Genomic DNA, 27,511 nt, shown 5'->3' on the forward strand with positions numbered 1-27,511 from the left:
CCCCCTCCGCGGCCCCACAGGGTGACGGAGGCCTCGTCCCTTATCTCACATTCCTACAGACAGGGTGCCTAATTATGGGCATCTAACGCTGGTGGCTGGCGGGCGGGCGGCTGGACCCTCCCCACGGCAGGGCCCCGGGGGCGCGGGCAGCAGGCGCCATGGCATCGCTCAGCTCGGCCTCCACGTACCGAGCCGAGCTCCTCAGTGCCTACGGGCAGGGGCACGGCGAGCCCCGCTTCGAGGGCGACCGGCTGCATGGACCCTTTGGGGCACGGGGACAGGAGGCGTTTGGGTACCCAGGTACGGGGCGTGGAGGGTGGGGGGGCTCTACGGTGCGGCAGCCCTGCTACCCTGGGGGAGCTCTGCTACCCTGGGGATGGCGCCCCAAGGGTTATCCAGCTGACCTGTGCCTGGAGACAGCATGGGACCCTCCCCCCAGCACAGGTTGGGAGGGCTGAGAGGGGAACCCTGACTGCCCCCAGGTGCCCTATGGCTCTCTGGACTGTCCTCCAGCCCTTACTCCCCAAGTGCTTTTGTGCTCCCGCTGTAAGTCCCTAATAACCCCAGCGTCCTTGCTGTCCCCAGGACCACCATGCTGCCTCCTCCCCAGACCCTTCTGGTCCTCCTTTTGTCCTCAGAACCACCCCCCATAGCTTTTCTCCCCCAACACAGACCATCCTAGTTGTCCTTATGTCCTCAGCTCCCCTGTGCCCCACACCCTTTAATGTCTCCTGCTAGGTCCCCACTTTCTTGTACAGCTGCAGTAACTCCAGTGTCCCCTTCCCCCCAGCTCACTTCCCCCAGACTTCCCTGGTCATCCCCAGTGTCTTCAGCCTCCTGTGCCATTCCCCTGCTTTCCTCAGGTGGTCAAGTGCCCCTGGAATCTCCCAGAGCCCTCAGGTGCCTCCAGACCACCCACTACTCATGGGAAAATAGTACCCCCATTCCCCTAGGTCCCCCAGCTCCCCCTGCAATTCCCCAGCACCTTCAATATGCCCAAACTCGCACTGCCACCTCCTAGCCCCAGTCCTCACTCCCCCAGTGTCACCAGATTCTCCCACACCTCCCAGTCCCCCAGCCCCTGGCACTACGGCCCCATGCCCAGCAGCTCTCCAATGCCCACAGAGTCCCCAGGTGCCATGTACCCCTGCAGCCTGGGCACCTGGGTGCGTGCCCAGGGTGACACCTACCAAGTGGTGGCCGACGTCAGCCAGTTTGAGCCCCCTGACATTGTGGTGACCACCTCCAACTGCCACGTCGCCATCCAGGCAGAAAAGGTGAGGCACCCGAGGGGACAGCATCCCCCCAGCCATGGCATAACGGGGATCCTGTCCCGTGACACCCCCTCCTGCAGGTGGCGGGGATGGGGTGGTAGCTGGGAAGAACCCTTGCACCTTCCAGTACTGGTGTAACTGGAAAATGTCCTCACTGAGAATGGGACAGCTGGGAACTCCTGCTCTGTTGCCTTCTCTGCTGGAAGTGGCAAGTGGGAACAGTCCCTGCTGGCACTGCAGTAGTGGAATTTACTCCACCAGCCAAGACTTGGGCAGCAGAGGCCTGCTTCCTGCTGGCAATGGAGTAACTGGGTATTGCCCTGGAGTCACTGGGATCTTTCCTGTTGAACTCCCTGCTGGAGCCAGGGTGACAGGAGCTGCCCCACTAGAAGCACTGGGGTAACTGAGAATGTGCTGTGGAACCCCCCGTGCCACACCGCGTTCCACTGCACCGGTGCTGCCTCCCCGCAGGTGGCTGAGGATGGCACTGTCTGTGACACCTTCACCCACAAGTGCCAGCTGCCCGAAGACACGGACCCGCTGTCGGTGAGCTGCACCCTCACCGAGGCTGGCACGCTGGTCATCACCGTCCGGCGCCGCGCCAGCGCCGGCCGCGGGCAGCCCCCGCCGCTGCTCTACCGCAGCGAGGCCATGCTGTGAGCGGCTCTGGGGGACAAAAGGCTCCTTGCCTGGAGCAATGCCAAGCCCAGCACTGTGGTGAAGCTCAGCAGCTGCCCACTGGCTGTGCCCCTCTCCACTTCCAGCCCCACAGTGCTTCAGCTCTGTTTATAAAGTCCTTTTATTAAATTAATATAAAAATCTCTGTATTTACATGGAGAAAGGTGCATGGCAGAGTGGCAGCAGGACGCCCTGTTCCCAACCATGAGGTGCTGAGCACAGGGGGCAATGCCCACCCATGTCCCTGTGGACACCCCAACCTGATGCCCCTCTCTGCCCTGTGCCACTCCAAGAGGGGACATTGTGGTGCTCATGGAGGGTGTGAGGGCAGTGGCCATTCTAGGGGGCACCAGGGGCTGGAGGGGTACAGAGGTAGCAAAGTGGGAAGCCCCAAGAGCTGGCAGGTATTTGGGGAGCAGGGGCTGGCTGGGGGGCATTTGGTTGGTCCCCAGCCCAGGGAGGGGGCAGAGGCACTGGATTGAGGGTGCCCACTCCTGTGCTGAGCCTGGCATCAGTGGGCTCAGGCTGGGCATCCCCTGGCACCTGCCAGGGGGCCCTTGTGGCTTCCGGGAACACGGGGGGGTGGATCTCAAGGGTGTCACTGGCCCTTGGGGGTGTCGTCATCATCGTCGCCCCCAGGACCAGCCTCGCGGGGCATGTGGTGGTGCTGGTGGCGATCCCAGAGCTGGCGCAGGGCGGTGGTGTCAGCCTCGGTGGTGCTGGCGGTGCTGTCGCGGAAGCTGGCGAGCGGCGGGCGCACCTTCACCCCCTTGCCCGTCAGGGAGCCCTCGATGGCCTTGCGCAGCTGCGGGGACCCCAAACCCATGGGCGAGCAGCTCCAGGTGCTGCTCTGTGCCCCTCCAGCCTCCCTGTCCCCTGCTCACCTCCTTCAGGGACACCATGCCCACCAGCCGCCCGATGCTGGTGACGAACGCGTGGTCCAGGCCCAGCAGAGAGAAGATGGTGTGGGTCTGCAGGAGGAGAGGCCTGAGTTGAGGGTCTGGGGGTTGTGGGTGGGGGTCTCGGGTGGGGTGTGGGCGCACCTTGTGCAGCGAGGTGTGCTCCACCAGCTGGAAGGGCGCGGGGTCGATCTTGGCACTGCTGAAGTCCACCAGCTGGTCCAGCTGCTGCTCTTCCCACTCCACGATCTGGGGAGGTGCCATTGGGCAGGGTAAGGGGTACAGCCTCTCCATAAGTGCCAGCAAGGGTCCTCCCATCCTCCTCACATATTATGGAGAAATCTGGGTTATCCAACCCCTACCTCCCCATGCCCACCTCATGCTCTGGCACCCCTTTAGGATGTCTGGGATCTCTCTAAGCAGGAGGGGTCCTACCTGTCTCTGCTCAACCTCTCACCTCTGCTGGAGTCATCTTGTCACCCAGAATCATCTCCTCCTGCAAGAGAGGTGTGTTGGAGCAGCCCTGAGGGCAGCAGGCAGTGCATCTGCACGCTGGTTGCAGGCAGGGTGCAGCAAGGGTGCAGCAAGGCTGCAGGCAGCTCATGCAGGCAGGGCACGGGCGGGGCATGGCGAGGGTGCAGGCAGGGTAAGGGCAACACATGAGCAGGTCAAGTAACATGATTAGTTGACAGGACATCGGTCACACTCTGATTTGCCACAATTGGACAAGCCAAGCTTGTGATTGGTGGGGAGAATCCAAGGTGTGCCATGATTGGCTGAGCAAAGTGGGGCAGATGCCACAGTTGTGATGATTGGCTCCACATCCCAATCCTGGGAAGGTTTGGGATGGGGAGGATGCACACCAGGATTGGTTGGATGGAATCGTCACTGTCCAAGATGAACTGCACAGACATAGGCCCTTGGTGATTGGCCAAGCAAAATCTTGCCAGGCCCCTGATTGGTTCAGAGAACTCCTGCCAGCTTCTGATTGGCTGGGAGGAGCAGTGCCCAGGCTGCAATTAGCTGCAGCTTACCACAATGGAAATGCGGACGCGTTTGGCCTTGTGATAGGCTGTGCCCTGGGCCTGGCCCGTGGGAGAGACAGCAGTTAGGGGATGGGATGGGATGGGATGGGATGGGATGGGATGGGATGGGATGGGATGGGATGGGATGGGATGGGATGGGATGGGATGGGATGGGATGGGACGGGGTGGGATGGGACGGGATGGGATGGGACGGGATGGGATGGGATGGGATGGGATGGGATGGGATGGGGTGGGGTGGGGTGGGATGGGGTGGCGTGGTGTGGGACGGGACGGCATGGCATGGCATGGCATGGCATGGCATGGGTAGAAATTGGATGGGATGGGGTGGGATGGGATAGAAACTGATGGAAGGGGATGGGAAGGGACAGGCAGGGTTGAACAGAAATGGAAAGGGATGTGGCAAGAATGGGCAAGGCTGGGAAGGGCCAGGCAGGACTGGGCAGGGGCAGGCACGGCCATTCAGGGATGGGAAGGGAGGGGCAGGGCCAGGCAAGGCCATTCAGGGATGGGAAAGGATGGGCAGGGGCAGGCAAGGCCATTCAGGGATGGGAAGGGAGGGGCAGGGCCAGGCAAGGCCATTCAGGGATGGGAAGGGAGGGGCAGGGCCAGGCTCTCACCTCGGTGGGCTCTGTGGCCGCGTTGGCACAGAAGAGGCTCTTGAGGGCGATGCCAGTGTGGTCAGCGCTGCCAGCTGCGGGTGGGGAGGGGGTGTCAGTGGCGGGGACACAGGGGGGCCAGGGGGCTGCATGCAGACTCACCTGGGGGGCTGTCAGCTGGGCTGCTGGGCACCCGCTTCAGCGCCGGCTTCAGGGGCTTGCGGAATGCGGGGCGGGCAGGGGTGCCCGAGGAGGTCTCTGTGCTGATCTGTGGGGGGATGGGGTGGTAGGGTGACGGTGGTGGGAGCACCCTGACCGGGCATCCCCCAAGACGGTTGCACCCTCACCTGGAAGCGGATGCTGGAGTCGGAGAGCCGGTGCCCATCCTCGGACAGCGCCTTCTGCCGCAGCGTCAGGAGCCGGCGCTGGGGGCTGAGCTGGCTGCTGAGCAGGGCCCCCACCTGCGCCCGCTCAATGGAGCCCAGCAGGATCATGGACTCTGCCGGATACAGCAAGGGCCACACTGGCTCCTGGTGTTCCCTCTGCCACACACCCACCCTCCTGGCATAGTCCACGGCTGCTGTGGATGCTGGCAGAGCCCCTGCCTGTCTCACCAGCTGACTCCACCAGTGGCAGGTTCTTCATCTTGGTGCTGTGCAGGACTTGCTGCAGGTCCCGGTACTTGCAGTTGAGGGTGACGTAGCGGATATCCCGCACCATGATATCCTCCACCCGCACGTTGTATTTCCTGCCCAGGGACAAGCACATGGCCTCAGAGTAATGCCACCCCCTCCCCTTGTGCCTGGTGAGGGGTTTGGGGCTGGGACAGGGGACACAAACTCACTCGTGGTGGCCCCAGCCCAGTTCAGGGAGGTAGGGAAGCTTCTTGATGCGGATGATGCTGTCGTAGAGGGAGGGCTGGAGGCTCTGGGCAACGGCATTGGCCAGGATGACAGCGATCATGACAGGGAGGATGTGCGAGATCTGCCCCGTCAGCTCGAAGACGATGACGGCAGTGGACACCGTGTGGGTGACAGCACCTGACAGCGCAGCTGCCCCTGTGGCCACCATCAGGGGACGGGGGGAGGGAAGGCTGTCAGGTATTGCCCACCGGGATAGGTCCCCACCCTGGGTTCCCCTCTCTAGGGCATCCACATCTGGAGCCCTTGGGACCATCTGGGGACACCCCCAAGTGGTGGTATCACTCCCAGTTCCAGGGATCATCATCTCAGCGGTGGGGCAGCATCTCCAGATGATGCCCACCCTGGCGTCCCCATTCCAGCTCGGCGCTTACCCACCACGGCGTAGCCCCCCGGCACGATGCGGTAGATGTTGCTGTCCGTGTGGATGCCATCAGGGAACCAGGCTGCCATGCTCTCCCCCACCAGGCGCCCAAAGGCTGCCCCTGCAGGCAGAGAGAGGCTGGGAACGGGCACAGGGCTCTCCCAGCACCCAGCCCAGCCTTGTGCCCTCTCCTCTGCCTGATGCTGCCAAGGAAAGGGACACCTGGAGACACCCATAGGTGCCCAGTTTGGGCTGAGAGTTGGCTCCCTCCTCCCACGCTGCCCACACAGGGTGCAGGGTCTTACCAATGACGAAGACAGGCATGAAGGCTCCACAGGGCACTGGGATGGTAGTGGCCAAAGCTGACATCCAGAACTGTGGGGCAGACACTCATTAGTTGCACTCCCTGACACAGCCCTGACTCCTGCCCCTGCTGTGACCCTCAGCTGAGAGCTGTGGAGCAGCACGTGGGCACCGCACCCTGCAATGGGGCATGGGCTCCTCCCAGAGGCACCCTGCCAGCTCCTTCCTGGTGGCACTTGGTGGCATCTGGCCAGCACCTCCCTGGTGGCACCTAGGAGCAAGCAGCCAGAACCTCCCTGGTGGCAAACCGGTGGCTCCCAGCCAAGATCTCTTTGACGGCATGCCAGAACCACCCAGCAAACACCTTGATGGACTGCTGGAGCAGCCACCCAATGCCTTCTGGTGCCACCTTTCTGGTAACAATCTGACACCTCCCTGATGGCATCCAGGAAACCCTCTCCATAACCTCCTGGTGGTACCCTGGGGATGACAGGGGAAGTAGGCACCCACCTTCATGAGGATGAAGACGATAAGTGTGATGAAGACATTGGAGCGTGGATGGTGCCAGGCCTCCAGGATGCCCAAATATTCAAACTCATCACTGATCCCCTGCTTGGCCCACGTCTGGTTGTCAAAGAGTGTCACCAGGGTGTCCTTCTGGGTGAGCTGGTGATGGGCAGGAGTCAGCTGAGGCTTGTGGTGGCCCTGGGGTGGGAACTGGTGTGCCACCCCACGGCAGGTACCTGGCCAGCCATGAACTGTCCGAAGCCAGGCGGGAAGGTCAGCGTGGAGATGATCAGCGTCACCAGGGCAGGGAAGAGCAGGCGCCTGGCAGGGTGACACAGGGCAGAGGCTGATTTTGGTGCAGCCCCAGCTCCACCACCCTGCTGCTGGGGACTGCTGGGCACCTACTTCTTCATGAGGAAGCGGTTGATGGTCTTCTGGCGGCGCATGAACTGCACAATCTTGCGGTTGAGGTAGACAAAGAGTGCGCCCCCGAAGCCGCTGGCGATCCTGGGCAGAGCCAAGGGAACAGGTGTCCTGCTGCCACCACCAGCACCACCAGTGCTGCCACTGCCACCCCTGGGGCCATGGAATGGGTGCTGGGATGGCCGCACTCACCCGATGACGGCAAAGGCAGGCAGCTCCTGCAGGTCGAAGGGGAAGTCGAGGCGGAAGCGGGTTTTGAACAGTGCAGTGATTGTCTCTGGGGGATGGTGGGGGTCAGTAGGGCTGGGCAGGGGACCCCTGTGCCCTCACCCTGCCTGAGGTACCTTCATCCTTGTTCCAGACAGCAAGGACACGGAAGATGAAGGCGCTGAAGGTGGCAGCGAAGAAGCCACGCCAGTAGTTGCGGACGGCAAAGAAGGTGGAGGTGACCTCGATGCTGAAGAGGACGCCTGGCATTGGGGGAAGTGCACAAGAGAGGTGGAGAAACCTAGGCAGGCCCCTGGTGCCTGGCATGCTTCCCACCCTGAGTCCACACTCGTGCACGGCCCATGGGGTCTGGCTGCCCCTCAGACACACTATGGGGCGGTTCAAGGGCTTCCCTGGCAAAGCACGAGGCTGGTCCCAGCTGGGCACAGTGGGCACAGCACAGAGGGCCAAGCACGAGTCTGCACGAGCAAGAGGGAGCACAGGGATGTGGGCAGCGACATGAGGGGTGGCACTGGGATGGAGTGAGGTGCACACAGATGGACAGACAGACAGGGCAGCAGGCAAAGGGCAAGGAAAGAGTCAGACACATCACCAACCTACGGGCAGGGCTCAGCGGGACTGGAGTGGGGAGCTCCCTGGAGCGCAAGGTGGCAGGGGAGAGGACAAGAGCAGATGTTACACTCTTGTGGGATGGTGCCCGCTCCTCCCTTCCTCCTCCCTGCTGAGCAGCACTGCCCTCTCCCATGCCAGCTGTCCTGGGGGTCCTGCTTGCCTCTCCAGGTGGACCCTGCTGCCTGGGCAGGAGCTGTGGGGGGTGTGGGGCGGCCCGGGGTGACCCTACCTCCGATGGGGGCGGCGAAGCAGCAGCCAACACCGACAGCGCAGGCAGCTGCCAGCATTTCAATGTTTCTTGCCTCATTCTGTGAGGGAGACAGGAGTGAGTGGGCACTGCCTCCCCAACCCTAGGCACTGCCAAACCTGCTGCTGGGCACAGGTTGGTCCTCCTGGGGCCAGCCTGCCTTGCTCACCTCATAGAAGCCCCCAAAGAGGGAGAGGAAGCGGCTGAGCAGGGCTGCGCACATGCTGGCGATGTGGACAAAGGGACCCTGAGAGGACAACACGGCACTCAGGACACTGCCCTCAGCATCACTCCCTGGCCCCCTGCTCTCCCTGCCCTGGCACTGCTCTCACCTCCTTGCCCAGGGGCATGCCACTGCCCAGGGCACACGTCAGTCCTATCACCTTGGCCACAAAGGTCTTGAGGGTGAGGTACTCCTTCAGCACGACGCCCCGCAGGATGGTCTTCATCTCGGGGATCCCTGAGCCTGGTGACATGGGGACAGCCTTGACTATTAGCCATGAAGGGAGGACACTGCCCCATGGTTCTGGGGGGTAACCATTGATGATCTGCCATACCCCACTGCCATAGGGAGATCCCAGAGACACCGCTTCCCACAACTGGGAGGAACAGACCCATAATTATGTAGGCACAGCTTAACCAACAGCCTCATGGGGACCCCAATCTCACAGCCCCCAGGAGACCCTCTGAAGAGCAGGTCTTAGCCCTAGGAACACCTCCAAGCCTGCTAGCCTCATAGCCCAGGAAGACATCCACCCCTTAAGTCACAGGAGACTCTCTGAAGACCTCTCTCTCATAGACCTTAGAAGATCCCCAACCCCATAGCTCAGGATGACATCCAAACCATAGCCCCCAGGAGACCCTCTGAAGACCAGCCCACATCCCTAGAAAGACTCCCAGGACTTCCAGGGAGACCCACAGCCCCTCTAAGGCACAGCCCCAGGGAGTGGACACCCTGTTAAGGCTGCAGGCAGCCCCTTGATGCCCTACCCACAGCCTGAGGGGCAAGGATCTGGGTGAAGCCAGCTGAGAAGGTGATGAGCACAGTGGGGTAGGTGACCCAGGCCATGTACTGCAGCAGCACGTTGGTGTCCAGGCCCCCGTACATCCACTTCTGAGCTGTGGGAACAGCCACCAAATGGGTGGTGGCACATGGCATGGCCCTGTGGCATGGCCACTCCCTGCCCTGCCACGGCCCCAGGAACCCAGTAGTACCCATTTACCTTGGAGGCACGTGGCGATGGCGAAATCCATGGCCCAGCTGACCAGTGCCATGACCAGTCCCAGCAGTATGAGGAAGACCCAGTCCTCACCCACCTTGGAGATGAGGAACCGCTGGCACTGCAAGGCGCAGACTGTGGACACAAGGGCGGGTTCAAGGCTGGATGCCCCAGGGACGGGCACACTGAACTGGCAGAGCCAGGCCGGCAGCAACAGAAATGCTCAGAACCAGCAGCACTGACCCAGCACAGCTGGTACTGTCTGGTTCTGGAGCACTGCTGTGTCCAGCTGTCACAGCCAGCTGACTGTGCACAGTCACACACAGCACCACTGGCCATGCACCTCCCACCAGCACAGCCTCCCTGGCATGGCCCCAGGTAGAGGGGCTGGGGGCCCCCGTCCCTGCAGCGTGCCCAGCTATTTTGGGCCATTGTGTCCCAGCAGGCAGGTGGCATTGTCCTCGGCGCCGGTGTCCCATGACAGGCAGAGAAACTCTACCCGCAAAACTGTGGCGGGGTGGGCAGCCGTGTCCAGGCTGTGCCATGGTGGGGCTGTGCCCACCCGTGACTCTTACCCCGACAGGGGCCACAGCGGCCCTGGGTGTACTCCAGCAGCTCGGAGGGGCGGCGGGGCCGGGGCGTGTCCCCCTCCTGCAGTCGCAGCCGGGCTGCCTCATCCTTGGCGAAGGTGCCCAAGTCCTGCGTGTAGCGCCCATACATCTGGGGGAGAAGGAGCAGGCAGGGGTGTTAGGGCGACTGCTACCTCAGCCCCTGCATTCGAGTGGGGAAACTGAGTCAGGGGAGCAGTGGGCATACTGGTGTGGCCTGCCCGGTGAGGGAACAGGCACGGCATCCCAAGGCAAAGGGGTGGAGGCGCCTGTGGGAGTGCCCGGCTGCCCTCCAGGGCGTGGGAAGGAGCCAGGTAGATAAGGTGAGTGTGGATCGATGGTGATTGTTTTGTCCACATGCCCAAAGCAGGCAGCTGAAATGTCGGTACCAGTCTCTGGCCCTGCCCAGGTGCCCCAGGCACTGGACTGGGCTGGTGGAGGGTGGGGAAGGGCCTCCAGCGATGGGAGCGTGGCCAGCTTGGCCAGGAGGCTGTCTGAGGGCTGGTCTTGTGCTTGCACTCTGCAGGCACCACACCCCGACATTGCTAAAAGTGAGGCTGCGATATGCATCCCCCCGCCTCCAAAAGCAGCCTCGGTAGGTCATATGTGACATGAGCTGGCTGGTCTCAGCTGGCAGCAGAGAGGGAAGGGGACACCAAGGGACAGGAGGTACCCCCAGTTCCAGGAGAGGAGGAGCACAACATCAAGCCCAGGGCAGTCCTTGGGCTGTGAAGAGGGGGTTTAGGGATCAAAGGGGTGTGAGCGGCAGTGTGCCCACATAGGGATCACCCCCCTTTCCTCGGGCGCCTCCTGCCTGGCTGTGGCACGTGGCATGGCACTGGCAGGGGGTGGGCCTGGCAGTGCCCCTCGTGCCGGCCAGGAGCTCTTTGTGCCCGTGCTCCCCGCTGAGCCGGGGGCATTTGTCCCGCACTGGCGGGCACTGCCAAGGACTCGGTTGCTTGGTTTCCGCCTCGCTCCCCCCGGCACGACCTGAATGCCAAGTGCCAGAGGTTGGCCCGGCACAAAGGGAGGCTTCAGGGCCGTGGGGGCCCTGCCAGGCTCCCACGTCGGGACAACGTGAGCCCCATGCTGATGGCGTGCCCACCCGCCGTGCCGTGCCAGCGCAGCGCGTGGCTGTTCGGCCGCCCTCCTCCCCAGCACGGCCGTGCCAGCGCTCGGCAGAGGGGCAGCGCCACGGGTGGGCACCGCGCTCCGCACGTGGGCAGCCCAGCCCCGGCGGCGGACGGCAGCGCCCACCCTGCATGCCCGGGTCCTGTTCACGGCCCCCCGGCCCGCTGGCACACGGCAGCTCCCCGTGGGGCCGGTGGGAAGGTGCGCTCCTCACAGGGCAGTGCTCCTGCCCAGGTCCCTTTGGTAGACGGCACAAAGCAGTCAGAGCGGCGCCGGGTGGATTCTCTGCTCTCTAATACCCGGGTTGTGCCCAGCAGCGGGAGGGAGGGTGGGGATGTAGGCAGGGAGAGGAGGGTGAACTAAGTTCCATTGCTGACCCTGTCCTAGCATGGATTTCCCCCAAACTCCTGCTCAGCACGGGCTCAGTGGCTCCTTGCCCTGTGGAAAAGAGCTGGGGGGAAAGGCACGACCACCTTGAGGGGCCAAATCCAGCATCGGCTGCCAGAGGAGGACCCCGGCCCCGCACGGGGTCTTGATTTCAAAGGCTCCCTTTGGAAAAAGCTTGTTTGCTCTGGAAGATGAAATGGGCCGGCACCCCAGGAGTACTGTCACCCTGCCAAGCACTTGCCTGCCTGGCCCCACTGCTGACCCATGTCCAGCCCAAACCAGGACGGAAGCGCCCCCAGGCTGAGTGCCCCCCAAACCAGCTCTGTCTACCTCTTGGGGCTGTGCCAGGGGCTGCCACACTGTTCCCCCAGGGGTTGGGGCACATGATGGGATGCCCAGTCCCAGGGGCTCCAGCCTGGTTGAGGGTGGTGAGATTTGCTCCCCCTCCACCCCACTTTGGAGCTGACCCCACTTGTAACAACAGGGATGCAAGCAAAGGGGCTATACTATCCTGCTTGCTGCCACCTGCCACCCTGTGCCATCCCATGCCACCCCTCTGCCCCATGCCACAGCCCCACAGGCAGCATATGGGACCCCCACAGGTGCCCAGTGCTGAGCAGCCACAGCTACTGTGCCCACAGCCCTGGCATGGCTGTGAAGGCCAGTGGTGGGCTCTCTCCTTCCTCCTCCTCCTCCTCCTCTGCTTGGGTTATTTTTTCACAAAGGCCTTTTGAAACACAAACAGCCCCGGGACTCCGGCCTCTGCCGTGAAGCAGCTGAACAATCACAGTGCCGGGCGGGCAGGGAGCGGGCACAGGGGGGGCTGGGGGGGCACTCGGGGACACGGGCATGGGCCAAGGCCACTGTGTTGGTCCTGGGCTCCTGCACTGCAGGCACTGGCTGTGCCACAGCCCCCTGGGCACTGCCAGCCCACGGTGCCTGCTGTGCCTGGGCCAGGCACTGGCATCTGGTGCTGCCGTGTCCCCACGCCAACCTGTCCCACAGCACTCAGCTTGCTTGGCACTGGTGCCCACCTCCTCACGGCCAATGCCAGCCAACCTTCCCTCCCAAATTTCCCCTGGGGGAGATATTTAAAGGCAAGGGGTTGGGGGTTCCTCTGGGCTGGCAGAAGCAGGCAGAGGCCAGGGGGTGTGTGTCACGCTGCCCGTCTTAGACGGGCTCTAATCACCCTGAGCGGCTCTGCCACGAACAAGAGCAGTTTGTCAAGCTTAATCCCCCCCATGGGGCCTGTTGGTCCCTGCCACAACAGCCTGGCATGTGGGGGACACTGGGGCTGACGTGCACCTCAGCACCCTCGGCATGCCAGGGGTTCCCAGAGACACCTGTCCAGCATGGGGACCCCAGGGTGGGATGCCTGGGGAGATCTTTAGGTCTGGGACCCCAAGACCCAGGGCATCCCAGGGCTGGTGAAACCTGAGGAGGGGAAGGGCATGGGATAGGGACACAGGCCTTTGGACATGGCTGGGCACAACCCTGCAGCCTGGCTGTGATGGCTTGGCTGTGGGCACAAGCAGCGAGAGCTGTCCCCAGGCTGTCCAGATCAGACCAGCCCATGCCAGGCTCCAGCTGGATCCTGACTCTCCTGGCAGGTGCTGGCAGGATCTGGTGGTGGCTCAGACGCACTGGGGAGGGCTGGGCACTCCTCCTGCCCAGCATGTGCCCAGGCAGCTCCCAAAATGCAGGTGTGAGGCTATGGGACAGGAGCCCGCACCCAGCCTCACCCACAACCCCCAGGCGCTTCCATGAGCCTCACTGAGCCCAGAGGCCGTGGGGATGGGCACCACGGAGCTCAGGACGTGGGTGCTACCCTGCCCAAAGAAAAGGAGGGCAAAGTCTGCTGGTATCGAGCACGGCCGCCCTGATGCCAGCCCAGCGGGCCTCTCCCCTCCCGCGCTGCCCGCAGGCTCCTCCGCCCCGCAGTGCCCGGCTGGGATGGCCTCTCTGCTCACCCACCGTGACCAGGGCGCCCAGGGAGGCCGTCTGCAGCCGGCGGCAGGGAGAGGCACTGCCACCGTGCACCCTGCTCCTGCCCCCGTCTGCTCCCTGACTCAGCCCTGCCGGGAAGGACCGTGGGGTCAATCAGGTCGTGGAGACGAGGGCACAGCCAGGGCTCCCATGGCCAGCTGGTGTCCTGCAGCCACCTGAGGGGCAGCTTGGGGTGAGCACTGAGGGGCACTGCCAGAAGAAGGGTTTGGGTGCTGGGAAAGGCAATGCAGAGGGTACACAGAGCAGCAGTGCCCTGATGCGCCCATGCTGGGTGGGCAAGGCTCAGCAGGGCCCACCTCGCACACAGCAACCGGCTCAGGCTCTCCTGGGCAGCCGTGGGCACAACTCCGTGGCCACTCAATCTCTGCTTCCCTGCACACCTCCCTGGCCCTGCCTGTCCAAATGCCTTCGCCAGGGCAAAGTACCGTCCGCCTTGGGCACTGTCCCAAGAGGAGGCCAGGGAAAAGCACCTTTGCCCGTAATGTTTGAGGGCCGTGGGCAGTGGAGAGCAGTGGAGTGACTGGGGACACAACGGGGAAGGAGGACACCTCAGGACACCGGGACACCGTGGTGCCAGTGGGGAGGCTTCTGAGGAAAAGGAGTTGTAAACATGGGGCTAAGGTTGCAGGCAGGGGAGATACCTTATCTTGGGGGCAGAGGGCCGGGACGTGCAGTGCGGGAAAGAGAAGTGTGCCCGGCTGGCGCCTCTGGGAGCCCCCCACGGGGTGGGCATCCTTCCCAGTGATGAGGGGTGTTGCCAAGGGGGTGGTGAAGTGTGTGCAAAAGTCCTGCCCTAGGGGGTGGGGGTTCAGCTAGGCTCCTCCACAGCCGGAGGGGGGCTGGGGGTGACACCCCAAACAGGCGACAGCATCCCAAACAGGGCACTGCAGAGTTCTGCCGCCCTGAGCAGGGCAGACCCCCCAAACCCCCGTGTGTTCCATCGCGCCCCGTCGCGTCCTGTGCCACATCGGTGCCCGGTGCCTACCCAGTGCCCTTGGTACTCACCAGGGTCTGCTCATACTGCAGCGCCCGCTGCGCCTCGCTCTCCGAGGCCATGGTGCCGCCGCTGCCGCCGCTTCGCTCCGCGCCGTCCCGGTGCCGGTGCCGCTGCCGGTGCCCGCGGCGGCCGCGGCTCCTCCCGGACCGCGCGGGGCGGGCCCGGGGCACTGCCCGGGGGAGGGATCGGCCGCGCTCCGCCTCCGCCGGCAGCGCCCGGCACCGGCGGCGCCCGGCACCGACACCGGCGGCGCTGGGCACGGGGACCCGGCTGGGTCAGGGGGGTCCGGCCGGAAGCTCTGTCCTATGGCGGGACCCGTGGCCTTAGCCCAGGATGGCACCGTAGGCAACCAGTGGGTGCAGGTGAGGGTGAAAGCTGGCGAGGGTGATGTGACCAAGGGCCAACTTCCCCCGGGACTCAATGCTCCCTCTTCCCACAGGTACAGGGGGCTGGCGTGGGGCTGGGCGCTGCTTCCCTGTGGGTTCCCCCTGGTGAGATGTGCGAGGACCATGCTGGGGCTCTGCAGACCGTCACCTCCAGGCTCATGGCCATGCCTGGCTAGGGGACATTGGTGGGGGCAGAGTGCCTGAGGTCTGCCTTGTCATGAAGGGCACAGGGGCACCTGTCAATGACCAAGGAGGGCAGGGCACCTTGGCACTGTGGGAGTGTCACCACCCCAAAGCTGTCAGGGAGCTCGTCCTTACCGTTATGTTGCTCAGCGTCCCGTGATTGTCAGCCCCCAGGGAGAGAGGTGGGCTCCACTCTTTGTTGCTGAACTCGCTGGGCAGTTGAGGCTCAGTCCTCTCCAGAGAGGCACACGGGTAGAGCTTAGCACCGACAATCCTTGGGCAAGGCGCTCCAGCATGGCAGGGTGGCTGCCGGGACCTCCTCTGTCTCACCGCTGCCACAGGGGTGACCGAGGCAGCTGGCAGGGCCACGCTCACCCTCCTCCCCAGGGCACAGGATGGCACCTTTGTGGCAAGAACTGGGCGCAGGGAAAGCCAGCGCTGTGGCACTGCTGGGCTGGTGCTGCGGGATCGGGAACAGGCTAGTTCTCACTGCCCAGGTGCCACCCTCTGGTTTGACGTCGGCACCCCCAAGGGTGGGTGACGATGGCTGGGCTGGAGGCTGGGATATGTCCTGTGCCAGTCTGGGAGGGTTCATTGCCCGACATGAACCAGTTTGAGGCAGGGAGGTGACAAAATGGGTTGCCCGCTCATTGTATCCCCAGGCACGGAGCTCCCTCCTTGCTCGTCAGCTCCTGGCACTGCCCCATGGCAGCAGGGATGTTCATCCGGAGGGGAAGCCCTGTGCCAGGACACATACTCTGCCCACTGCCACCAGCGTGCCTGGCTGTGGGCCACCAGCACACTGCAAGGCCACCACAGGTGATGCCACCCTGCTGGCACAGGTGTCTACCTGGCTGTGGGTTCATGCAGGGCAGGACACTCATCTTAGCATGCAGGGCTCTGTCGCAGCCCAGTGTGCCCCAGTGCCAACCTTCCATTGCTCTACCACTACTCCAGTTTAGCCTAGTGTCACCTTGGGTGCAGCCCCAGTATAGGCTAACGCTGTCCCACTGCAGTGTTGTGGTTGTGCCACCATGCCTTACTGCTATCCCAGCAGAGCCCAGTGTTACTTTCCCTACAGCTCTGGTACTGTTCCAGTATAGCCTTGACTGTCCCACTCATCCCAGTGTGTACCAGCACAGTACAAATGGCCCCAGAAATCCCTCAGTCCTCTGTGTTAGGGATCAAAGGGCAGGTGGCAGCGTTGGGTCTCCCATGGGCCCCACAAGGCCTTAGTCCAGTGCAGCTGTATTGGGGTGACTGGGGTTGTGCTGCCCCAGAGCACGCACAGGGGTCTGCCCTGCACAGCCACGGGTATCTGTGCCCAGCCCTGGTGGGTGCTGCAGGACAACAGCCTCCATGAGTGCCAGCCCAGGCTGTGCTCTTTGTGCCACTAGGGAGGTGTGGGGAACAGAGTCCTGCTCTCCCTGTGCTGGCGGGCACCATTTCCAAGCACTGTGTTGGCAGCCTCCACCGTGGGCAGAGGCTCTCATCGTGGATCCAGCTGTGGGTACTGTACACTCATCTGGTCTTCTCCAGTGCCACCCCACAGCCCATAGAGGTGTCCTCATCCTGACACTGGCTTTCACACCCCATATCCCCAAATATACACCCCCAACCCCAGCAATACCAAGGCTTGCAAGTTCCCCACGGGATGCAGGGGCACAGCCCTGTGCCTGCTGCTGCTAGGAAGAGACAGGAACCAGGTGGGCAATAGCTCTGGTTTTAATAAATACATCTTGACCCCCATCCACTGGCACCATAAATTATGTGAGAAACCCGGCCGAGACAGGGTGGGTGCAGTAAACAGGGGCCAGAGGAACTTTACACTATGTACAACATGGGCACGGTGCCCCGGCCAGGGGGGCTTGGAGTGGCAGGGCAGCGGGTGCCCCAACCTCCGTGAGCCCAGCCCCTGCCCACTGGCACGAGTGGGGAGGGCAGTCCTGGCATTGCAGTCGTGCTGAGATGGGGTGCCCAGGCTGGGGCCTGGCCATGTGCACCCCCCTGTGCTCCTCTGTGCCCCCCGCCCTGCACGGGCAGGGGCAATAAGTAGTGGGCCCCCCCTGCCACCCAGCGTCGCTGCGTGCTTGCCCCGCTTCAGGCAGCAGTCGCTGCTCAGTGGCTCCGTGACTCCACCTTGGCATCGTGGGCCTTCTCCCGGGCATCTGAGGGGGCATCCAGGGCTGGGGGAGGGAAAGTGGGGCTGAGAGATGGGCACAGTGGGTGCCAGGAGGGCACTTGGGGTGGTTGTGCCAGCCCTGGCTCAGCACAAGGAGGCCAGGAGGTGCAGGGGCTGCCACAGAGTGTTTGGGCAGTGGTGCCTGTGTGTGGGCACTGCACTCACCTCGGCACTTGGCACAGCAGGGGTTGTCCCTCGTGGCAGGGCTAGCGCAGGCGGATGTGGGGCACTCCTGGCGCTGGCAGTGCGTCTCCCCCGACTGGGGAGCAGAAAGAAGGGCTGAGCTCCAGGGTGGGGGGCAGCAGCTCCTCAGGGTGCAGTGGGTATCCGGGGTGCTGCTCTCCCACCCGTTCCCAAAGCCCTGGGGACTGGCACAGTGGCGCCTTCTCTTCCCCTGGGCCTGCCCCAGGCTGGCACACTCACCACACACCAGCACAGGATACACTTCATTTCTCCAAAGGGGGGCACGGACGGGTGCCAGCTCTCATTGTTGAGGTACCAGCGGCGCCCAAAGCGGCAGGCCCGTGGTGCATCTGCCTGCATGGAGTCAGCCAGCTCTGGGACACTCCTCTCTGGGGCTGCAGGAAAGGGCACTGAGAGCATGCCCGCCTGTGGCAGGGCAGCCTGGGGCATTGCCCATGGGGGCACACAGGGGCTATGCAGGGAGAATGGAGGGCAGGAGAGGGGTGCAGGTACCTGGGCACTGTTTGCAGCAGTCAGAGGGGCTGGCACGCACGGGGTTGGCACAAGTGAGCCGTGGGCACTGCACCTTCTCACAGTGCACTTCACCTGTGGTGCCCTGCAGGGAGGGCACAGGGCTCACAGGAGGCACAGCGCAGTCAGCTCCCCATGCCCTGTTTTGAGCCTCAGCTACGGTGCTTGGGAACTGAGAGCACCCAGAGGTGCCAGACCAGGTTGGGGGGCAAGTCTGGAACCCACACCCACCTTGCAAGTACAAATGGCACATTTGATGAGGCCAAATGGGGGCACGACAGGGTGCCAGCGAGTGCCAGAGCCTCGCCATGTCTTGTCGCCATCAAAGTAGCAGCCTGGGAGAGGAAGAAGAAGAGGAAGTCACAGCCCTTGTGACTCGGCCTTTGCAGAGCTGCCCCCTCAGCCCATGCCCACAAGGACTCACCCTCACTACTGTCCCGTGCCCGCTCCAGCTTCAGCTCTTCCTGCTCTGTCTTCTTCTCTACAAGGAAGAGGAGGGCCATGAGGGGATGCACATGGTGCCAGCAGCAAAGTCTCCGAGAGGGACCTCCACCTTGTTTTCACAAGGAGCCCCCCAGCCCATCCCCCAGGTACCTTCACAGATGGGGCAGCACAGCTCTTCGGGGTGCACCTGGTGGGTACAGTTGAGGGGCTGGCACAAGATGGGGTCACAGATCACTGTGCGCTTCTGGGGACAGCAGGGATGGGGCTCAGTACAGAGGGGCATTACTGATGGGTGCTGCCCCTTCAGCACAACCCCGGTCTCGTACTTGGCAGCTGCAGATGGAGCACTTCTTGTCATAGTCAGGTGCCCAGCGGGTGCCATGTGCTCGGTGCTGACCCTCAAAGAAGCAGGAATTGGGGTCCTTCTTCAGCTGCTCCTGGTCCCTGGTCTTGGTGCTCTCAGAGAGCTCTGCCTGCCCCAGGGACTCCCCTGGGGCCAGGCGGGTCCCTCCTGCATGACACTGGTTGGGAATGTGCACCTGGAGGGGGCAATGAGCAGGAGGTCACTTCCCATGCCGATGCCTGGCTGCCCTCATGGTCAGGGCTGCTGAAGGAACCACCCATGACCACAAAACACATCAGGCTGTACTGCTGGGACCTTGTAACAGAAAGATCCTGTCCCCTCCCACCCTGCTCCAGGCAGTGCCACCCAGCCACTGGCAGCAGTGGGGATGGGTACGGTGCCCTGCCCTGATAAGAACCTACCCGTCCCCGCATCTCCCCGTTGGGGTGTGCTTTGGTGCTGACTTGCAGGAAAGCAGTGCCCTGGGCCAGGTGCTGCAGCAGGTCGGCATCCAAGTCCTTCACCACCCCCTGAGCCTGTCGTGGCAAGAGAAGGCACCAGGGTGGGGATAAGGCCTGGCCCAGCCCCTGCAGTGTGGTGCCCTGACTGGGTGCCCACCTCACCTCAGTGCTGTAGAAGCCCTTGAGCAGGCGCTTGTGCTGATGGGGGCGGGTGCCCATCTCCCCCAGCTCAGCCACCCCATGGATGTGGGCACTGACAGTGCCGTCGCTCGGGCGTCCCAGCCCCGCCACCGAGATCTCATAGTGCAGGTGGCAGTGCTCATCCAGAGAGAGCCAGGCGTGCCCCCCAGCACCACTGTGCACTGGGGGGGACACCAGCTGCCCCGCCAGCACCACGGGCATCTCTGCACACAGACAGGGACCGTGGGAGGGTGTGGGTGGCGTGTGGGAGGACTGCCCCATTGCTCCCCATCACCACCCCACGTGTCCCCGGTACCTGTGTAGCGGGCGAGCAGCCCACTGTAGGGCAGGGAGATGATTTGGCCCCGCAGCTCACCCTCTGCCCAGTCTTTGGTGGCCACGTTGAGGAAGAGCTCGTTTTGTAGAAGCATGTGGGCATCACGGGCACTGGGACCCTCCCAGGCACCCCAGGCCTGCCACCGTGGGAGACCATGGAGGTTGGGACAGGGACTCACCCAAAGTCCCCATACCATCCCTCCCAGCATCAACTAGTGCTCACCAGCCCATCCTTGTAGCTGGGTGTCATGTCAAACAGGACGTTCCTCTTGCTTTTCCGCCGGGGTTTGGTCTCCAGTGTGATGCCCACCACCTCGCTGGCAGTGCCCACCACCTGCACCTGTGGGTGGGGGTGCCAAGGGGCAGTGCCAGGGTGGCAGATAAACCTGGGACCCTCGAGAGGGAAATGGGTGCTCACCACTTACCTGGTACTCCAGGGTGCCGTTCTCATGCAGCGCCAGTTTAGCTGAGCCTACAGCCCCGGTCTTGGTCGGCAGCAAAGCGTCTGCTCCGCATAGCACACTTTGGATGGCTTCAGACCGGGGAGAGAGGCACAAGGGTGGGTGAGATTGGCAGGGGGGTGAGCACAGCAATCCCCCTGCACCCCAGCGTGCCTGCCCCGTGCTCACTGTCACAGCTGCGGCGGGTGGTGATGGTGCCAGCCAGCCGGCGTGCGTGCCGGCCCTCCGTCTCAGCCACGATGCGGAGCTGCCCCTGCACCAGCCACTGCAGCTCCTGGGCAGACAGATCGTTCAGCACCTCCGCGAAGTCTGGGTCCTGGCAGGGGCATAGAGTGCTATGGATCAGCCCTGGGCACCGTGGACACTGCTACACCGTGGCTGCCAGGGCACGTGGGGGAAGAGAACGCTTTACCTGCACAGTGATGTTGGCGTGGACCTCCCGTAGCGTCTGGCCCTGGTGCAGGATGCGGACCCTCAGCGGGACCCACGGGAATTCTGGACATGGCAGAGGGAATGGACCCGCTGGACTAGGGGTCTGCAACCACTGTCAAACCCACACCTCTGTGCCTACCACCTCCAAACTCCTGGCACTTTCTTGCCAGTTGTCTTCCCCTGTGTGCCTGGACCCTTACAATTCCTTCCAGCACGCCCTAAATCCTTGCAAACCCACCTCACAAATCTATCCTTCTTGCACAACCACCCTCACACACCATATGCTCTGCAGTACCCCTGGCCCCCCTGCATAGGTGCATACCATCCCCTCCTCACCATGTGCACCCCAAATCACACAATGTATAATGTATGCACACCTTACCCTCCACCCCACCCCAAATACAGCCCCTATACCCATTCTGAGCCCCACACCCAGCCCAGCTGCCCAGCCTGACCCCACAGACGCTGACCCATGCATCTTGAGCCACAGACATGCCATGCACTTCTTCAGGTCTATGCAGCCCCTCTGGGCAGTGCCTCCCTCCCCTTCCCTGCCCGCTCTCACCCCTTGCTCCGGGCTCCAGCAGTCCCCGGGCCATGAGGATGAAGTGCAGGTTGTTCTCGGTGTCGCTCAGTGTCAGCATGGCCATGCCCCCAGCACCCAAGTGCAAGGGGTCCAACGAGGTCAGGATGGCACCGAATGTCTCTGTGCAGGGACGGGGGCGTGAGGGACGTTCTGGTGGGCACCCACTGGGTGTGCATGTGGGGGCTGGACTTACCTGCAAAGAGCGCCCGGTGCTTGAGGATGCTTCCATGGACCTCTCCGGAGGGCTGTGCCCGGGTGATGAGGGACACACGGAGTCGTTCCCCCCGCAGCAGCTGGACGTTGGCTTTGGACACCGTCCTCCACATTCCGCAGAGCTGTGGGTGATGGGTGGAAGGGCTGGGCGGTGGCTGGGGGGCACCACACATCCGGCAGGGGTCGGAAGGGGCACCGTGCCCCCTGCCCTCCCAGCCCCTCTCACCATGCCGTCCTCGGGGGCAGCGCTCTTCTGCACAGGGTGTTCAAACAGCACGTTACCTTCGGGGTCACTGAAACGCACCCGGCTCGGCCGCCCCAGCCTGCGAGCATCCGCGGGGGGTGAGCAAGGGCCACGTACCTGCCCTTCCCCTCCCCTCCCCCGGCACCACCCTCACTCAGCGTCAGGCACAGGGGTGTGTCGGGGAGGGCAAACGGGGGTCACCGGGGGTTTGGGGTGGGCAGGAGAAGGACGACGTTCTCCTGGGGTGTGAAGTGCTAGGCCCTGCCCGCCCATTCCAGGACTAGCCCAATACTGCTGTCCTGCCAAGTGCCAGCTTGGCATGGATTCTCTGGGCATCCCTGTCCTGGAGCGGTGTCTAACTGGTACAAAGTGGGATGAGGGTCTCTGCCGGGAAAGGCAGCATGGCAGAACCCGCTGGGAGCTGAGTGTTCAGGCTGTAAATAAGGAGCGTTTTCGGCTCCACTTGGCTCCCCCTGTCAGAGCTGGAAATTAGTCACCACTTTACTATGCAAAGCGGCCTGGAAGCGAGGAAGAGCAGAAGAAACTGGAGCGGGAGGGAGGGGGGGAGAGGAGAGGCTCTGCTGCTGGCGGGCATCCGGGGGAGGGCATGGCAAGGATGGGGAACCCTGGCAGCAGTGCCAAGACACTGCCCACCGGCAGAGCCTGCAGGGTGGCACAGCAGTTCTGCCAGCTGCACCCATGGGAGCCCTGGAACCATTCCTGTTTGTTTCCAGTCCAGATCTGGAGGCAAATGGGTGAGGCTGGGCCTACATTGTGGGTGTGCCAAAATTCTGGCCGCTGACCTAGGCTGCAGCTCAGCACATTGTCCCCCCCTTCTCCAAATCTCTCACTCCATCAGTGCAAGGCTAGGGCACCAAGAGCCTTGCACTGACAGAGCGGGAGGATATCAGAAAGGAAACTGAGGCACAAGCACTGTTGCATCCCCCCCTTTTCCAGAGAGCTGCCTGCTGTGCCAGGCTGGACAGGGCACGGGGGCAGGACTCACCGCTCATAGCTGATGGAGAAGAGCAGGGAGGAGCGCAGCAGGGTGAAGCGAGCCTTGCCCACGGCGCTGGATGTGGGGTGCCACGGCTCTGGGCCACTCGTCAGCAGGGCCACAAACTCTGGGGAGGAGATGCTGCTGATGAGGGGGAGCATGGAGGGTGCCCCACACTGCTGCTGTCTGGGCGGGTGGCTCACCTGTGCGGGCGTCGTCACGAGCCAGGCCCTCAGAGCTGAGGTAGGAGCGGTCGTTGTAGGGCTTGTCCAAGTCATCCTCCTTGTCCTGGAAGTACTCGAAGGTGTCAAAGCGGAGTGCAGGGCTCTTCTCTGGGGGGCCTGGCAAGGTTGGCATGGGGTGGACAGAGGAGGAAAACGTCACACCAGGCTGCTTGTGCCCAAGAGCTTGGGGTTGGGGACAATAATAAATCGTCCCTTTTGAGATAGCCCAAGATGTGCCCTGTGAATCACTATGGGACTCTTAGCTGGGGCATGCTGTGCACAGGCACATGGACAGGCAGGGCATTTAGCCTTGTGTGCCTTCTCTACACTCCTTTCAGGCTGTTCCCATCAGGGCTTTCCCCTGCCCATCATATCACGGGCACTGGTGACTTTCATAACAAATTGACCAGCACTTTTCAGGGGAGTGGCCAATGCCCCCTTTCCCAGGCCGATGGGGGATCCTGGGAGACTGGTGGAGGCTCTCTGTAGAGAAGCACCCACTCTCCTCACCTTTGGGGCAGGTGTGGCAGCAGTGTCCAGGCAGCAGCGTGGCCCGGGGACAGGCAGGCACGGGGCAGTCCTGCTTCATGTTCTTGCAGTTCACTTTCCCAACGGGCTTCCCCCGGTGGTTCCTCTGCTGTGGGGGGCCAAGAAGATCCCAGGAGAGCCGTGCCAAGGTGTGCCAGGCCGTTTCTAGGTGTTCCAAGTTATGCCCTCCCGGCACAGCCTGGCTTCCCACATTTTTTTCCATCTGGAGCCCTGGACACCTTGCACGGTCCCCAGATGCCTGTGCAGCAGCCAAACCTGGGCCCCCTCCCCACAGCCCCCAGCCTCCCAACCAGCTGTGCGTGGCCCGGCCAGCCCCGGGCTCGGGGAGCTGCTCGGAGGGAGGGAGGGGGCCGGAGGCCATCCCCGAGGAGGGGGAGGAAGAATGAAGCCTGATCCTTTAAATCCCCCTTCTCCTCCCCCATGCCGCGGGGGAGGAGGACATCCAGGTGTCCAGCTGGCTGAAGGAATCCCGCTTCCCTCTTCCATGGGAAGGAGACGAGTGTATTGAACAGAGAGGTCGAACTCCCTCCTTGCCAGCCCCCTCCCCAGCAGACCCGAGTCCCGGGGGTCTGCCAGAGAAAGGAGAGTGTGGGGGCACTCACCGGCTCGCAGTGACAGATAACGCAGCGCATCACCCCGAAGGGCTCCCCCAGGTCCGGGTGCCACGTCTCCTCCAGAGCATAGAAGTGTCCCCCGAAGGCGCAGCCTGCGGAGACCCCACCACCACCCACCGCCGTCCCCGGTCACCTCCGGGCCGCGGGCACCCCCCTGCCGCAGCCCCGGGCCGGCCGGCACCGCCCCGCCGCCCGCTGCGCTCCCGGTGCCGGTGCCAGTGCCGGTCCCGGCCAGCCGGGGGGCCCGGGGCGGAACGTGGGGTGCCAGAGAAGGGGGGTTCAGGCATGCGGTGCACGGATGGGGGTGCGGGTGGCAGGGAGGGGGTGCCCGACGCGGGATGTGTGCGGGTGGGTGCGGCAGCGGCTTGTTCAGGACCGGGGGTGCGCGGAGCGGGGGAAGGAAGGGGTAGGGCAGGGGGCTCCTACCTGCCGCCCCGCCGGGGGGCAGCGGGTCCGTGTCGGGCCGGATGGGCAGGGCGAGCTTGGGGCGGGCGGCGCGGCCGGGCAGGGGCCGGAGCGGGAGCAGGACGAGCAGCAACAGCGCGGCGGCGCGCATGGTGCCGGCCGGCCGGGGCGGGCGGACCGGGACCGGAGGCGGCGGCGGGGAGGGGGGGCCGGGCGCTGCCGGGCGCTGCCGCCGCCTCTGCCCGGCTGCCGGCTCCGGCTCCGCTTTATAGGCGGCGGCATGGGCAAGCGGGAGCTGCGAGCCCTGTGCAAACAAAGGCCCCGCTAATGAGGCGCAGGCAGCGGCCGGCCGGGGGGGGATGCGCCCCCCGCCGCGCTCCGACCCCCCCCACATACCCTCGGGGCTCCGGCCCCGCCGCCCCCGCCTGGCACGGGACGTCCTGTCCTGTCCCGTCCTGCGACACCGGGGCACGCGGCTGCCCCGCCAGGCAGGGGGTACCCCCGCACTCGGGGTGTCCTGGGGATCCCCCCCATTCATTGCTCCCCCTCTCCCCGGGCATGCGGTACCCCCGGGTGCAAAGCATCCCTAGTGACATGCCAGCCCCAGGGCACGGGGAACTGAGGTACGGAGGCTGGAACCAGATGATGTTTACGGTCCTTTGCAACCCAGCCCAGCCTATTACATGATTCTATGATATAACCCTCTCTCAGAGCATCGGGCACCCCCAGGTTTTGGGCATCCTGGAGACATCCCCTCCCGATTCACACAGCACCCTCTGGGATATAAGGCTCTGTGGAGACACCACTACCACCGTCCACACCTCTTCCACAGAGCATGGGTTGAGCACTGGACATCCCAGGTATGCCCCCATTCACATTCCCCTCTTCAAGGGCATGAGCCCCACGGGAGTCTTCTCATCCAGATAAACCCCTCGAGAATAAGGCATTTGCAGGGCACACCCATTCAAATGCTGGTCTCCTCAATCTGTGTACTCTTCCTGGCATGGGGCATCTCCTGGGCACAGAGCATCCTGGCATCCCCACATCCACACAGTCCACCTCCAGTCATGAGCTCTTCCAGGGCTCATTGCTCTCCACTCCTCAGGCATGACACATCCTGGAGACTGCTCCATCCACTCAGTCCACTCCCAGGTCCCTTGGCACCCCAGGACACAGAGCACTGCAGGGCACTGTCCATCCACTGTTCCCCTGCAGCCAGCCCTTCCTCCATCCCCTCAGTGCCCCTGAGCATGGGCTCCCAAAACAGCCGGCCCCCTCCCCCAATCCACACTTGTGCAAAGGCACAACCAACCCCCTCCAGCTTGTGCCTTCCACATTCCTAAATTTCTCCAGCTGATGCCCACCCTGGGCAGCGCAAGGTTCCAGAGCGGGACCCTGGGATCCTGCCCACCAGTGACAGGGGCTGCAGGGGAACAGGATGTCTGAGTTCCCTTGCCCGGGGAGAGAAGGGGCATCTGGAGTGGGGATGCTGTGAGAGTAGCACCCAGCACCAGTCCCATTCTTCACCCACACCTGGGCTGGTAGGGGTGGCACACATTGGCAGTGAGTAGACCCCATGGAAATGTTTGGGGAAAGCATCATCCATCTGGGGAAACTGAGGCATGAATTTAGGGGAGGGGGAGCCTGTGAGGAGTGGGGGCACTTTGTGTCACCCATGTCCCTCTTGCCACCCCCGCCGAGGGTGGCAGGGAGAGGCTGAGGGTGGTGGGTGCGTGGCAGGCGGGAGCCCGGCAGGGGGAAGGCGGGTGGGGAGGGGAGGAGCGGGAAGCGCGGGGCTGCCAAAATCAACTCCGGGAGGTGCAAACACCCGGCCAGCTGCGCGGTGTAGCTAGGGAAACACGGCACAGCTGGAGCACAACAGGCTCCTGCCTCCCCAGAAAGCTCCTCATGGGCCTCCCCGCAGCCCAGCGAGCAGCTGCGGGGGCTGCAGCCCACCGCCCCATGCCCCAGTGCCAGCACGGGGTTGCCCATCCCCAGCTTATCCATGACTTCCCCATCCCACTCCCTGCCCTGGTTTGGCACGCGTCTCCACCTCTCCCGGGGAGGGCAGTGGGACAGGGGAGCTTGGCCTTGCCGGGGACCTGGCTCGTGGCAGGAGCTGACAGAAAACAGCAAGGAGTAACCGGGCTTACCCCGGCAGGACAGCCCGCTGGCATCACCAGGGCTGGGACACTGCCAGGACCTGGGGCATCCCCCGGGCGTGGCTGTCCCCAACACCCTGCCGCTTGTAAGCACGGTCTGCGAACAGCGACCATGCTCGGCAGCTCGGCACCCTTTGGCCCTCCCCGCGGTCCCCAGCATTGTCACTGACCTGTCCCCTCTCCTCTCTCCCGACGTCCTCGCTGGCCCGGGATCCAGCGGCGTGGAGGGCAGGGCAGGGTTGGGGTCTCTGTAGCTGTGCCAGCGTCGCTGCACGGTGCCCGCTGCAGCGCAGCAGCGGCTCTGGGGACGGCGGGACTTGAGCGGGGCTGAGCAGGGAGGAGGCGGGCGATGGCTCCCAGCTGTCCCGCCGATGCCAGGAATCCGGTGCTGGCTCTGTGCACCCAGAGCTCGTCACAGTCTCCTGGCTCGTCTGCGGGACACGGGGAAGAGATGAGGGAAGCTCCCTCCCCTTTCCAGGGGAAAGGAAAGACAGACGGGGAACCGGCCTGGCTGCAGCCCCTCGGCACAGGGGAATCCGAGGCATGGGGTGGCAGAGTGAGGGAGAGAGGGGCTGCAAGGGTATCCGGCACTGCCAGGCTGGGAGCAGGGTGGTATGCTGGCATGGGACCTATCGGGTCAGGAGGGTGCTGGGCATCCCTGCCCAGGGAGGGGGGCACGGCCACTGCAGTGGAAGCACGTGGGCAGGGAGGAAATGGATGCTCCAGCCGTGCCTGGGCTTCCCTCGTTCACAGCCTAGGCTGCCCCTGGAAATGCCAAGGAGTGCCCTCATCAATAGGCAGAGGTGGCTTGACAGAGCCTTGGGGGTCCCTGTGTTCTTGGAGAGGGGATGGTGCCAGCCAAGGGCAGTGCTGGGAAAGGGTCCCAGTCCCACCAGCTACTTCTCAGTGCCCACACATGTGTGTGAAGAGCAGTGCCCTGCACAAAGG

At 63.7% G+C, this 27,511-nt stretch overlaps 3 protein-coding genes across 6 annotated transcripts; 1 reads left to right on the top strand and 2 right to left on the bottom strand.

Annotated features, from left to right (window-relative positions):
* Positions 1–158: 158 nt before the first annotated feature.
* On the top strand, positions 159–1,951 carry LOC134555889 (heat shock protein beta-7-like). Its single transcript, XM_063407933.1, has 3 exons — positions 159–300; positions 1,126–1,277; positions 1,746–1,951. Exons 1-3 carry the CDS (start codon positions 159–161, stop codon positions 1,932–1,934), a joined length of 483 nt encoding a protein of 160 aa, XP_063264003.1. The 3' UTR covers positions 1,935–1,951.
* A 104-nt stretch (positions 1,952–2,055) lies between these two features.
* Positions 2,056–15,500, bottom strand: CLCN2 (chloride voltage-gated channel 2). 2 transcript variants are annotated; one of them, XM_063407932.1, is made up of 24 exons: positions 15,152–15,500; positions 9,893–10,037; positions 9,321–9,452; positions 9,088–9,216; positions 8,430–8,563; positions 8,267–8,344; positions 8,080–8,158; positions 7,355–7,480; positions 7,203–7,287; positions 6,993–7,094; positions 6,824–6,908; positions 6,591–6,746; positions 6,083–6,152; positions 5,788–5,898; positions 5,338–5,551; positions 5,108–5,241; positions 4,841–4,992; positions 4,656–4,761; positions 4,515–4,588; positions 3,886–3,936; positions 3,309–3,347; positions 2,996–3,100; positions 2,837–2,923; positions 2,056–2,757 (listed from the first exon to the last, which is right to left on the bottom strand). In XM_063407932.1, the coding sequence occupies exons 2-24, from the start codon at positions 10,035–10,037 to the stop codon at positions 2,551–2,553; spliced, it is 2,601 nt and encodes an 866-aa protein (XP_063264002.1). In that variant the 5' UTR covers positions 15,152–15,500; the 3' UTR covers positions 2,056–2,550. The 2 variants fall into 2 exon arrangements, with proteins under 2 accessions (XP_063264002.1, XP_063264000.1); XM_063407930.1 differs by lacking the exon at positions 3,886–3,936 and adding an exon at positions 14,456–14,750 and having other exon boundaries at positions 15,152–15,393.
* Positions 15,501–16,725: 1,225 nt separating this feature from the next.
* CHRD (chordin) lies at positions 16,726–26,975 on the bottom strand. 3 transcript variants are annotated; one of them, XM_063407928.1, is made up of 24 exons: positions 26,734–26,975; positions 24,423–24,705; positions 23,985–24,088; positions 23,344–23,467; positions 22,813–22,950; positions 22,619–22,736; positions 21,595–21,691; positions 21,349–21,490; positions 21,135–21,275; positions 20,550–20,632; positions 20,306–20,453; positions 20,102–20,208; positions 19,900–20,016; positions 19,657–19,813; positions 19,323–19,564; positions 19,122–19,235; positions 18,683–18,895; positions 18,507–18,600; positions 18,337–18,393; positions 18,144–18,247; positions 17,895–17,997; positions 17,622–17,791; positions 17,364–17,457; positions 16,726–17,202 (listed from the first exon to the last, which is right to left on the bottom strand). In XM_063407928.1, exons 2-24 carry the CDS (start codon positions 24,550–24,552, stop codon positions 17,135–17,137), a joined length of 2,865 nt encoding a protein of 954 aa, XP_063263998.1. In that variant the 5' UTR covers positions 24,553–24,705; positions 26,734–26,975; the 3' UTR covers positions 16,726–17,134. The 3 variants fall into 3 exon arrangements, with proteins under 3 accessions (XP_063263998.1, XP_063263997.1, XP_063263999.1); XM_063407927.1 differs by having other exon boundaries at positions 23,344–23,470; positions 26,734–26,974; XM_063407929.1 differs by having other exon boundaries at positions 17,622–17,776; positions 23,344–23,470; positions 26,734–26,972.
* Between the last annotated feature and the right edge of the window lie 536 nt (positions 26,976–27,511).

Source organism: Prinia subflava, chromosome 11 (genome assembly GCF_021018805.1).
Source record: "Prinia subflava isolate CZ2003 ecotype Zambia chromosome 11, Cam_Psub_1.2, whole genome shotgun sequence".
In the NCBI taxonomy this organism is placed as follows: domain Eukaryota; kingdom Metazoa; phylum Chordata; class Aves; order Passeriformes; family Cisticolidae; genus Prinia; species Prinia subflava.

Bases quoted from the DNA above. Each gene is read 5' to 3' on its own strand.
- CLCN2 (XM_063407932.1), bottom strand. From the start codon at position 10,037: ATGTATGGGCGCTACACGCAGGACTTGGGCACCTTCGCCAAGGATGAG. The intron at 5,552-5,787 runs GTAAGCGCCGAG...TGGTGGCCACAG, and splicing joins GGGGGGCTACGCCGTGGTGG to GGGCAGCTGCGCTGTCAGGT. The intron at 4,589-4,655 runs GTGAGTCTGCAT...CCCCACCCGCAG, and splicing joins CCCAGCTGACAGCCCCCCAG to CTGGCAGCGCTGACCACACT.
- LOC134555889 (XM_063407933.1), top strand. From the start codon at position 159: ATGGCATCGCTCAGCTCGGCCTCCACGTACCGAGCCGAGCTCCTCAGT. The intron at 301-1,125 runs GTACGGGGCGTG...CAATGCCCACAG, and splicing joins GGAGGCGTTTGGGTACCCAG to AGTCCCCAGGTGCCATGTAC. The intron at 1,278-1,745 runs GTGAGGCACCCG...GCCTCCCCGCAG, and splicing joins TCGCCATCCAGGCAGAAAAG to GTGGCTGAGGATGGCACTGT.
- CHRD (XM_063407927.1), bottom strand. From the start codon at position 24,552: ATGCGCGCCGCCGCGCTGTTGCTGCTCGTCCTGCTCCCGCTCCGGCCC. The intron at 21,692-22,618 runs GTGAGTCCTGCC...GGATGCTCGCAG, and splicing joins TTCTCCATCAGCTATGAGCG to GCTGGGGCGGCCGAGCCGGG. The intron at 18,896-19,121 runs GTAGGTTCTTAT...TGCCCCCTCCAG, and splicing joins ACGGGGAGATGCGGGGACGG to GTGCACATTCCCAACCAGTG.